The sequence below is a fragment of the Xiphophorus couchianus genome, chromosome 2 (genome assembly GCF_001444195.1).
Source record: "Xiphophorus couchianus chromosome 2, X_couchianus-1.0, whole genome shotgun sequence".
NCBI lineage: Eukaryota > Metazoa > Chordata > Actinopteri > Cyprinodontiformes > Poeciliidae > Xiphophorus > Xiphophorus couchianus.
The window spans coordinates 4,156,324-4,168,980 of record NC_040229.1 but is presented as its reverse complement, the minus strand read 5'-3'; the positions used below and the strand labels follow the sequence as shown (position 1 = coordinate 4,168,980).

General features: G+C 41.5%; 1 protein-coding gene and 1 long non-coding RNA gene across 2 annotated transcripts; one reads left to right on the top strand and one right to left on the bottom strand.

The window, feature by feature from the left end:
* Positions 1-51: 51 nt before the first annotated feature.
* On the top strand, positions 52-3,820 carry LOC114137597 (uncharacterized). Its single transcript, XR_003594040.1, has 2 exons — positions 52-829; positions 1,670-3,820. It is a non-coding gene; the product is annotated as an uncharacterized LOC114137597 (long non-coding RNA).
* chmp1a (charged multivesicular body protein 1A) lies at positions 3,411-12,398 on the bottom strand. The gene is made up of 7 exons (XM_028006120.1): positions 12,240-12,398; positions 11,298-11,317; positions 11,099-11,176; positions 9,357-9,503; positions 9,100-9,228; positions 8,826-9,019; positions 3,411-4,191 (listed from the first exon to the last, which is right to left on the bottom strand). The coding sequence occupies exons 1-7, from the start codon at positions 12,244-12,246 to the stop codon at positions 4,170-4,172; spliced, it is 597 nt and encodes a 198-aa protein (XP_027861921.1). The 5' UTR covers positions 12,247-12,398; the 3' UTR covers positions 3,411-4,169.
* Between the last annotated feature and the right edge of the window lie 259 nt (positions 12,399-12,657).

Below are 12,657 nucleotides of genomic sequence, written 5' to 3'. Positions count from 1 at the left end.
TTTAAAGAACTATTTAACTATTTAAGCTATATATATATATATATATATATATATATATATATATATATATATATATATATTCCTTAAGCACATTACAGTACATGCTTAAGGAGAAGGAGGTGTCATGAGGTTTGATGAACCAATCAGGGAAAAGCTTTGGTGTAACCATATGAGTTGACAGAAACACAAATATATATACTTCCTTTATCGCATAAAATGCTAATGATGTTTTTCGTCCTTCATCAGACAGAAATATTTTTACATGTTAAAGACATACTGTCAAAAACATAAACAATTACTAACAAAATAATGTTTGATTAATACCTCAGATGGAATAAATGCTCATTAATAGGCTGAATGCTTTCATTTTTTGAAGAAACTTCCTGCTCTCCCACTCTAACCATGACTGCCTTGATGGTTCATAATCCATGGAGCGGCGCTGCGTCACAGCTCGCCCCGTCAGCAGGGGCGGTCACGTGACCACGGGGGGCCGAGGGGGCATTACCTCCTTTATTTACACATGAGGAAAATAATGGAGGAAAACCCAAAGCGAAGTTCAGTCCTACACAGCAAATTCAAAAGTGGTAGATTTCCAGTGTTGGTGTTGTGTGTTAAAAATCCAGTGTTAATTCAACACTTAAACATTTTAGTCAAATTCAACAACATGAGTTAGTTGGTGTTATACCAGAGAGTTAAATAAAAGCAATTCTGTCTGGTGTTGATTTCTAAATTAACACCAGACAGTTCCTTCCGTATTTGTGACGTCACGTGTTTGCCCGAGGGGCGGAGACAGCAGTATGGCGTCAGGTCTGGAGCTTATCATAACAAGGTAAATTACAACAGCGTTTTAACAAGAATATGGATATTATCTGCTCTTTTTTGAAGGAAATCCAGCAGATGTGTTTCATTTATTTTGGTGTTATACCTTTTCTGTTGAATTTTGGAAAAGTATTTGCACTTTGATTTGTATTTCCATTGAACCAGATTTCTCCCTTTGTCTTGAGCATGTATTGTTTGGCCTCATTGACTACCCAATAACCAATATACTGTATATTTATATATAAAATTTATCTTATGATATTCTTAATTTTATGATATTCTTAGCCAAATGCCACATTCACAAATGCCGTTCCGCTAATTAAAAACCATTTCTTTCCATTTTTGAAAATGAGGTCAAACAATATATTAGAACTATTGAAAATTCCACCAATACCAAAGCTATTAAAACATGCTCTTTATGTTATTTATGTAACGTTATGGTGATGTATTGTCTCAATGTTTGTAACCCCTGGCAGATATTATACCACAATGTATGCTGTGTTTGTACTGTTATGTATTCTGTATCTCAATAAAGATCTATTAAAAAAAGGTATGTTCCATGTTAAAATGATCATGTATGTGATTATATTTTATGGATGCATTACAGGCAAGTGCAGAGGGGGGGCGAAGGGGGCTTGAGTCCCTGCCCCTTTTAACCTTGATGCCCCTAGTGGCCTTTTTGAGTTTTTTTATTCTCAAATGTTTTATTTTTTTTAATCTGTATGTCAAAAGGCCTCCCTGTACCCCTCAGCAATAATATGTAGCTAAATATAATAATTTAGCTAAATAATCTAGTCTGGCTGCCCTCTGTCTAATAATGACTCTCAGTTTCTGCCTCCATCTTGTTCAGACTCCTGGTGCATGATGAGGAGGAGGCGGATCTGGATCTGGATCTGGGTCCATCCATCCATCCATCCATCCGTCTGTCCATCCGTCCATCCGTCCTTCCATCCATCCATCATGAGGGTCTGGGAACAGCCATTGACACTCAGAGGGTCTTGGGGATCGGAGGTGTCCTTCTCTACATCACCTCTTTTTCAGCTTCTGAATGGGGAGTAGCAACCAGTTGGGGTGGGGGCTCAGGAATGGAGCTCAGCCTCTTTTAGAGTCTGGAGCTCCTTGGTAATGGGGGTTCCTGTTTGTCCTGGAGGATGAAGGCCCGGTCCCAATCTTTTCCCTTCCTCCCTCGTTCCGCCCTTTAGATGCTTGTTGAAGGTTTGAGTGCGTAGTGCAGCCCAATTTTCCACTTCTGGCTTTAGCCCCGCCCCCTTTTGACCTCTGGACACACCACATGCCAGTTCCATATCTTATGTCGAAATGGCACCATTGCACTCCAGAACAGAAGGGGGCGCTATTTCCTGTATTAGGGCTAGGGTTACCCTTCAGTGAGGAGGAAGAGGAGGGATGAAGACGATCCTTCTGGTTTTACAGAAACATCTGGAAGCAAATGTTTGATCTGTCTCACGTTGCAGACGAAGAGGTCAAAGGTCACAGAGGAGCGACCCTGCAGCCTGGATCAGAACCAGAACGTTAACTGAATGAAGTTTTCTTTCTAAAGCTGAACATGCATGAGAAACAGAAACAGGGATAAACTTGAGTCTGATAGTAGGAAAGTTCCCAAACTAATTCAGATTTTCCTAAAAGACTGAAATCTTTTTCAGTCTTTTTATTTTATTTTATATCTGATTATTAATCCGAATAATATTCAGATTTTCCTGAATGTATTCATTCACACTGAGAATCTGGTTGAACAAAAAGCATTTTTTAAATAAACATCAAAAGGTTTTCTGACAATAGTGGGAAGATTTGTGTCTAAAATGTTTAAAGCTTGTTTAACTGTTGGTTTTAGAGTCTGATTCATAAGTGGCATAGTAATGAAATATAACATGATCTTTAGAGTTAAATAGTTTCTAATAAGGTTAAACTTCAACTTTGTTGTTTCAGTCTGAGATAAATCACTGATTCTATGACTTAGTTGCATTTTAATCCTCTTATCTGTTTTTAATAGAAATACTTTGATCCATTTCAGCTTTTCCCTTTTTTTTAAAGGTTTTATTGGCTCTAGTGGCCTTCATTTGATAGTTACTTGACAGGAAAGTGGGTAATGAGAGAAGGGGGAAGACATGCGGCAAAGGTCGCCAGGCCGGGAATCGAACCTGCGACAGCCGCAACGAGAACTAAGGCCTCCTTAAGTGGGTTGTGCTTAACCCCTGCGCTACCACAGCACATCCCAGCTTTTCCCTTTTTTAAGATGTAAACAGTTTGGAGACAGATTAAAATTAACTTCAGTCTGAAACAACGAGATAAAAATCAGATTTAAAATATTTAAGAGGTTTATTTGGTGGTAGAGTAGGAACGTTTTCTTGTCTTTTCCTTTATGATGAGTGATGTCAGATTTATAGATCAAGAGATGAGAACGTTTCACTCTGATTGACTTGAAAAGCAAAATAAATGTGAATAACACTTGAAGATTTGCATAATGATGTTAATAGATCAGATTTATAATTAAAACTGTGGAGAATCCAACCAATCAGGGCCTGAAAAATGTCTGTGGCTTCTGGATTTTTATCAAACTGGGAGAAACAAACGGCTGACGGACAACAGAGGGCAGAACTTTATTTTACAAGACAAATATGGAAAACAAAAAGTGCTGAACAGTTTAAATAAAACCTAAATTATTAAAACCGATAAGCAACAAAACATCAGAAACTTCCTTCTGAATCACCGAGGAACCGGACAGGAACCAGATTGCAACCAGATCAGAACCTCGCCAGTGGAGACGCTGCAGAGGATCATCTGGAGCACATCATGGTTCTGGTTCTGATCCATAATTGGATCAGAATTCCACCTATGATGGCTAACTATTAAAAACAAATAAAACCATTTCTGAGCGAGGAAAACTTCCCGCCTACCCGGCCGCTCTTTCTAGGCACTGAAGGAAGAAGCAGCTGCGTCCCAACATAAGGCTTTTAAAGCAGAAAATCTGAACCCAGGAAAGAAACTGAACTAAACCCCACAGAAGAGAAATGGGAGGATTGTCTGAGTCTGAGGAGGGAAGAGGAATAAACCTGTTAGTGTTTTCAGCATCTGGTCTGAGAACCACGCTGCAGATCAACAGCTGAGCTCATCACTAGAAACATATTTTACAACATTTGCATCCAGATTCCTGTGAGTGGAGTGAAGAGGAGACTGATGGAGCCAGTAAGTTAAGCTGATGCTATTCCTGGCTGCTGTGGTTTATTTTTAGGCCAGAGGAGGAAAATCAATAAACTCATTAAGTTCTCCCAGCAGGAACAGTTCAATCGAAACATTTAGCTGCTGCCGTCCTGCTCCTCCATGCAGCAGCGCCTTCAGTTCCTCAGAGACGCCAACCTGCAAACAAACATTTCACACATCAGCTGCATTTCAGCAAACTGACAGCAGAAAAACATGCAGCAAAAATCCAGACAAACTGAGCTCAGTTCAAATCATTAGAGCAGTTTAAATTAAAACTTTAATAAAAACAAACCAAATCATAACAGAAAATTTGCAATATTAATGAATTAATGTAAGAAAATAAACCCTGCCAGGTCTGAAGTCTAATTGTTTTCTGCTTCTCAGCAAACATTCGTTTCTTCCTTCTGGATCACAGGTGTCAAACTCCAGTCCTGGAGTTTCTTGTAAAACGTTTAGATGAGCCTCTGCTGCAGCACCTGAATAGAATAATCAGGTCACTAAAGCTCTGGAGAACTGATCTACACAAGGAGGAGGTAATTAAACCGTTTCATTCCAGTGTTTTGTATCTGTGGCACATCTAAAACCTGCAGGACAGCGACTGGAGGACTGGAGTTTGACTCTCTGTTCTGGATGATTCTGACAGAAAAATCCATAAAAGGAGTTTTCATAGCAGGGGGCACTGAAGAGGACTGCTGACTGTTGCTCTCTGCAAGGAGGGAAAGCTACAACAGGCTGGCTGTTCACAGAATGAAGATTGCTGGAAAGTTTAGTGGAAGGAGTAGCTGTGTGAGAAAAACGTCCTGAAGCAGCAGGGCTGACTGCAGCCCATAGTAGCGGAACCAGTTGAACAGCCTGGAGGAAGTCCAGAAGGTTTGGTTCAGAACATGAGCTCCAACCTTCACAGAACCTCTCCAGAACCCAAGCGTAACAAGAAAAGGACCGGATCCAAAGTGCAGCCTTTTCATTTGAAAATATGTGTCCATGAATCTGGGGTTAAAGTTTCTAATCAGTGAAGATCTGAGGAGCCTGTTGGTTCTGTTACGATTCTATCTGGTCCAAACCCAGAGCAGCATCTGCCAGGACGTTTCAGAGCGTTTACTTTTCAGATTTTCTGGATATACATTTTTTTTATTGGTTTGATGTAAAATTTATTTGTGGTTTCTATCAACTATAAACCAAAAACATTAAAATGATCAAAAACAAGCATTTCAGATGCATCACTATGGATAATATTGCAAATAAATCACTGAAATTAATTCACTTTTCAATGATATTATACTTTATGAAACAGCTGCATAATTTCTCAGATTTCCAGAATAATTTTCTGTTTCACAGATTTGAGGAAATACTTTAAAGTTATTCTAGATGTAGTTCTTTAGTTATTCTAAATCTCGCTCAGATACTTCACTCTGTTGAACCACAGCGCCCTCTGGTGGGCTGAAATATTCAGAACCTGTGAAGCTTCAGCTGGGATCCGGAGGTTGAACCCAAACATCTGCTGGAAATTACAGCTTCTCTTCATCGGCTCCCTGTTAAACCAGATTATAATCTCAGATTCTCACAGATAAAGAATCAGATCCAGTAGAGGTCTGATTGATCCAGAGGTTCCTAGCAGAAGATTTTAGTACCAGACTGCAGTTTCTGGAGGTTCCAGCAGTAGAATGGGAGGTGGATCCTTTAGCATTCAGACGCTGAACTTTGTCGTCTCGTAATGTTTCTGATTTCTGGCCTGGATGTCCCTGCTGATCGCATAACGACACCAAAACTTCCAGAGATCAGAGGAAAGATCCAGTGGACGAAAAAGAACCAGAATGAAGACGATGGAGAATAATTGTGTTTAAAAGTGACTTTGGGATATTTTACTTAAACTCCAGGACACTCGGTACCACATTTCATTTGAGGATAGAATAAACTGGCTGTTACACTCTGTCGTCTCTTCTCTCTCATGTAATAAGAGAAGTTTGCCCTGCGGAAACGTGTCCCCAGTACAACCCGGACTGTCACCATCTGGCCTGAGGATGCCTCTCACCAACTACAGGACTGCTTCCAGAGAACTGACTGGGAGGTTTTTGCACATCAGGACCTGGAGAACTACACCTCAGCAGTCTTGGACTACATCAGGTTCTGCACGGACAATGTCACCAGGAACAGACTCATGAGGATCTATCCGAATAGGAAACCCTGGATGACTAAGGAGGTCCGGGGCCTCTTGAAAGCCAGGAACGCTGCTTTCAGGTCTGGGGACAAAGCAATCTACAGTTCTGCCAGAGCCAACCTGAGAAGAGGCATCTGCCAAGCTAAGGCATCATACAGAGGGAGAATAGAGAAGCAGCTCAGGAGCAACAACACCAGGCAGGTGTGGCAGGGTGTTCAGCACATCACAAGCTACAGATCCAGCAACCAGCCATGCACGGAGGGAACCACTTCCCTGGCAGAGGAGATGAATATCTTCTTTGCCCGCTTTGAGGCGACACCAACCACAGCTCCATCACAGCTGCCTGTCCACAGCAGCTCTGCTCTCACAGTAGAGGAGTGTGAGGTGAGGCAGGTGATGAGGAAGGTGAACCCAAAGAAGGCTGCGGGACCTGACGGTGTGTCGGGACAGGTGCTTAAAGACTGTGCAGACCAACTGGCTGGAATCTTCACAAAGATTTTTAACCAGTCCCTGTCTCAAGCCACTGTCCCTCCCTGCCTAAAGTCCTCTACCATTGTCCCCCTGCCGAAAAGAACCAACATCAACACCCTGAACGACTACCGTCCAGTGGCACTCACACCGATCATCATGAAGTGCTTGGAGAGACTGGTGCGGAGTCACATCCTCGCTGGCCAGCCTGCTGAGCTGGACCCTCTCCAATTTGCCTACAAAGCAAAGAGGTCCACAGAGGACGCTGTGTCCACAGCACTTCATGCTGCCCTGACCCACTTAGAGAAGCAGGGGAGCTACGTCAGAATGCTCTTTGTGGACTTCAGCTCAGCATTTAATACCATACTTCCCCAACGTCTGGTGTCCAAGCTAGCAAACCTTGGGCTCCCATCAGCCACCTGCAGTTGGATCCTGGACTTCCTAACAGGTCGCTCCCAGAGGGTCAGACTGGGCCCCCACACCTCCACTGCTCTGAGCCTGAACACCGGATCGCCACAGGGTTGCGTGCTCAGCCCACTTCTCTACATCCTCTACACTCATGACTGTGTCTCCAACCACCTCAGCAACAAGATCATAAAGTTTGCAGATGACACGACTGTTGTTGGTCTCATCTCAGGCGGGAAGGGGGAGCTGGAGTACAGGGATGAGGTGCAGCGGCTGTCAGAGTGGTGCAAAGTCAAGAACCTGCTCCTCAACACCTCCAAAACAAAGGAGCTGGTGATCAACTTCAGGAAGAACAAAACAGACATCCAGCCTCTCACCATCAGTGGGACCTGTGTGGAGAGGGTCCCAGTGTTCAGGGTTCTGGGCATGGAGTTGGAGGACAAGCTAACCTGGAGCACCAACACCAAGGAGCTGTTGAAGAAGGCACAGCAGAGACTGTACTTTCTGAGAATACTCAAGAAGAACCGTCTCCCCTCAGACCTGCTGCAGGCCTTCTATCACTGCTCCATAGAGAGTGTGCTCACGTACGGTCCGTGTGTCTGGTACGGCAGCAGCACATCAGCGGACAAGAAGGCGCTCCAGAGGGTTGTTAGGGCAGCAGAGAGAACCATAGGCTGCCCCATCCCCACTATGGAACAGATTTACACTTCCAGGCTCCACAAGAAAGTTTTGGACATTTTAAATGACTCTTCACACCCTGGCCATGGTCTCTTCCAGCTGCTGCCATCAGGCAAGAGATACAGAGCAATAAAAACCAGGACAAATCACCTAAAACACAGTTTTTACCCGATGGCAATCATGGCACTAAATTCAAAGGCATAAGAACTTCTGCTCTTGACACCACTTTGTTAAAAATGTCAATTCTGTTGTGACACCTCCAGGCGCTGCAACCATCTTCTGATGTCTATTTATTTCTCATTTTGTACTATTCATTTCTTTATCTTTTTTATGTATGTATATTGTATATTATGTATAACCTGCATTTTAACTCGAGTCAAGCAAATCTCAATCTCGTTGTAATCTGTTGATGACAATGACAAATAAATCTTATCTATCTATCTATCTATTAGATCTCATTATGCATCAGTACTGATATTTCTACACATCATACATTAGAAAAAGTTCATTGCAATTTTCAAACAATATTGAATGATGATTCTTTTGTCCAGCAGGGGGACATCAGTCTTTAGTGTTCACATGATTTCAGCACAGGTTAGGTCTGCTGCCGCAACGTTGCCAACAAGGTAAAGTCTAAAGAATGACTGAGTCACGATAAACGTTTTGTACCGACTGTCCTGAGTCACCGCTAAACAACTCTAAATAGTTTTCTGTCCTATTTCAGTTCATCCAATCTGATAGAATTCTCTGTTTCTGACCTGGTCTGATGTTTTCTTGAGATAATCTTCACTCTGATCCTGGTTAAAACCTTCAGGGTTGCTAAGCCTGACTCAAACTGGAGAAAGACTTCTAGTCTGAGAGGTTGGTCTTTTTTAATGTATTTAAAGCCATTCTTAATCTTTATTTCTTTGTAAATGCTTTGATTAACATCAACCTGTAATTTAGATCTACCTTTACCTTAATGTGTCTGTGTTCATTGGTTGACTTCCTTTATGTGGGTTTAGATTTTTCTGTTTTTCAGGTTTGGTGTCTGCCAGGTGTTACACCTCAAACAGATCTACCTGGTCAGACAGGTGACCCTTACCGCCGAGACAGCTGGTCCTCCTTCTCCTGGCTCCGGGAACTCTCTCCACCCAGTGACGTTGCTCCAGCAGGAAGCTGGTTCAGCTGGTCCATCACCTCCAGGCCACCTTCTTCTGCTATTTGGTGGATGAGGTCGTCCACCTGCTCCTGGGGCGTGGTCAGCGTCATGGCTGAGCTCATGGAGTCCTCCATCACCTGGTGCGGGCAGGAGCAGATGAGGTTAGGGAGGGAGTTTCTGAAGCACGAGAGCAGACGGAGACTCTGCAGCGACTCACTGAGGTGTGGACGTCAAGGTTCTGAACCTGGCTCTCAAACTTATCCATTACTGCGGAAACCTTCTGCAGATCCATGGAGTTCAGAGCCTTGTCCAGGGCTTTGGTCACCTGGCCCATGCTTTTAGTCACCTATACCAGGAAATCCCATCAATTTAACATTTATATTATACACTTTAATCAAAAATAGAAAATGAAGTGTCAAATTCTAGACTTCTGGGTGAAACAGAAGTGGAGCTGATCCAGTTGGTGAGACTCACTCCCTTCATGGTGACGGCAGTCTGGACTTTAGAGGCCACCGCATCAACTCGGGACGCCATGCGCAGCCAGTTCACACCTTCGTTCTTTTTCCTGATGGCGTTCTCAGCATAAACTCGAGCACATTCAACATTTTTCTGTTGCAAAGCCTGTTGAGAAAAATTCTACTATTTCTGTTTTGTAATTAAATCATGTCTTTAAGAAACACACAACAGCACTGACAGCTGTTTGGTCTCTCAGGTAATTATAAGCATTTTATATGAATAAGATTCAGTGAAGTTAAGACAAAGCTATGAAAGAAAATCCATTTAATATAAAACTCTAAAGTTAGATTTTCTTTCCACCAACAAGGATTTTTTAAATGTACTTCTTTACTGTCACTGTAGATCAGAAGGTTTAGCTGTTTTCTGTGTTTTATCTTGTTACTAATGCTTAGTGAAAATTGTTACTTTACAACTGTCAGAAAACAGCTTTAAATCTAATGAGTAATATAGCAATGACTCAGACAGCAGACTTTAAAAATAGTAATCTGGGTTCCAAACAAGTCTGTTCAGAGGTGGAGCTGTGCTGCCTCCTGCTGACTAATCTGCGCCACAACAACTGTCTATAGTTCCATCTACCAACCCAGAGGTGAAGACATGCTTCAGTTCAATGAACAGAACAAAATAATGTTGCTTACTCTTAATTAAGGTAACGGATGATCGGCCATTTTGGTGCCAGCTACAAACCTTCCTCTGACTGGCATGAAGGAGCATGTGAGACAGGTGAGGTATTTCATGAATACATGTTAGAGAAAATGCTGAGTCATCTTCTACCGATTCTATAAATACACTCTATTCATGAAGGTAGCCTGACCACTTTAAGAATGTGAGGAGAAAAAGTGCAGCACCAGATTTCCAGCTGAAGGATCATCATGTTCATCTTCAAGATATGATTATGGGTTACAGAATGATGAACAAAAAAATATATAGAAATGACTTAACAAACCTGATAGAATTCATCATCTGACTTTCCATCACAGCTGCACAGATTAAACTCTACAGCTGTGTACAGTTTAATCTGTGCAGTGCAACAATGGCTAACCCTGGACTTCTTCCATGAAGACCAGATTTATAAAGTCCAAGACTAATAGACAGTTCCACCTGAGCTGTGGATCTCTGCAGCTCCTCCAGAGCTCCCCAGGTGCTCTTGGCTGCTTCACAGAACAACTACATTTATACTAATACTAAATTACTAAGAAGTGGACTCTCTTTATTAGTTAGGTGAGGTGTAGAAGTAGTCACTTAATTTCATTTAGGGTCTTCATAGTTCAGGGGGTTCAACCCTAAATTTGGAGAACCATGAATCAGTTCTGTTCTCTGACCAACCAGAAAGCAGGTTGGGCTTTGAAAGCCACTCTGCTCCATCTTCAGTTCATCAAGGACTGAAGAGCAGAGCAGATTGTGACCCAATGTTTGCATTTGAACGCCTTAAAATACGCCAAACAAGTTGGACTTTCTGTACTCCAGTTGAAAATCTAATTGTTCACTGAACTCCAAATTCTGCCGGTTAGAAATATTCCAACCCAAAATTGGATCAAGTCATTTGGTTCTGGTCTGTTTGCTGATCCATGTCAAGCCTTCTCAGCATGTTTTATCCAACGTAGAGATGTGACAGTAGAAATGAAGAAAGAGAATAAGTAAGCAGAATAAAATCTGGACCGTCCTGAACTACACTGAGCATTAAAGCGGCTCCTAATCCTCACCTTCTTGACTTTGGCCTGCTCCTTTTCTGACTCCTTTTCTGCCTTCTTGGCCAGTCTCTCAAGCTGCTTCGATGTAAACTGTGAGAAACCAGGAAAAAGTGTCAATTATTGACACTTGAATTGTCAATAATTTAGTTTATTTGAATTGAACTTTTAGTTTGTATAGACAATACGGATCAAACATGATCTCAGGACGTACCCTCAGCTGAAAGAGTGTTTCTGGAGAAAGAGAGCAGAGTGCATTAAAATGAATGAGAGCAAACTTCACAATATGGCTGTTGAGACCATAAGTACGGTTCAAATAATCCTTTTGTTAACTGAAAACATTACAAATATTAATTAATAAACAGATTCACTGCAAATACTAAAAATATTAAATTCCATTTTTATAAATCATTCATCAAGCAGCATTTCAGTATTTCAGAAAAATGGCCCCTTCCAACCAAATAAAAACCCTGGAGTTTAATTTTAAGGTTTTCATTAATATCTATATCTAAATAACCAGAAAATATTTATACTGACTAAAGTTACTGAATTTAATAATTTGTGTTTTCTTCAGTTTTTCTAAGCATGATGATTACATTTTAATCACCATTATATACCGATTCTCATAAAACATGACATAAAAACAAATTACCTGAAAAGACAAGTAAACAATGTGATGTTATGATGGGTTATTGTTAGGGTAAGCATGTTTCATAATGCTAATAAAGTCATATTAATGTCGCTTTGAAATTGCACCAGTTCATAGCCAAAGTCCTCTTAAGGCACTTTAGAAAAAATGTCTGGTTTCTAAGGTCAATAATATTCAAATGAACATCAAATAGATTATGATTCAATATTTTGCCCAAACTTGTAAAAATGATTTTAAAAATTTTAATTATAAAAATTTGTTTCTGGAAGTTTTAGTTTGTACAGGTGAAAAGTTCAGGAAGTCTCTGCTTTTTAACGTGAATTATTAGCCAGTAATTTGAATCCAGCTGGAATCTGATTTAATGATCAGATTCAGTTCAACTCGAAGCTCAACATGAAGAAAACAACAAGCCGCATCCGCGCCCAGGCTAGCAGTAGCTCCCAGTGATCAGGTTAAAAACAGGCCAATCCCATTAACAGAGTCTTAATCTGTCAGAACAAAACCCACCTTCCATGTCGACACGAACACGATGCCTGACAGTTACAGAGGATGAAGTTCTGACGGTTCTTTGGCGGTTCTGAGCCTGTTCTGGTTAAAATAAGCCCCTTCTTCCTGGTTCCACGGCCGCCTTCTTCCGCCTCCCTTTCTTCTTCTCTGGATGTCTTTTGGCTGTTGGCAACCTGCGTGAAGGTACGTTATCGCCCCCTATTGGGCTGACGTGCAAACAGTCGACAACCAGTCGACTGGGAGAATCTGTCTCATACCACACTGTCACAACAAAGTGGTTAGAGTTAGGGTTGGTTATTTTTAAAAATAAAAGTGACATACTGCAGCTTACATGTGAAAATCACTCAACCAAGTTTATTAATATTCTGTGCAGAAAATGAGAGCTTAAAAATGATAACACTGTTGCACATGTCAGTCT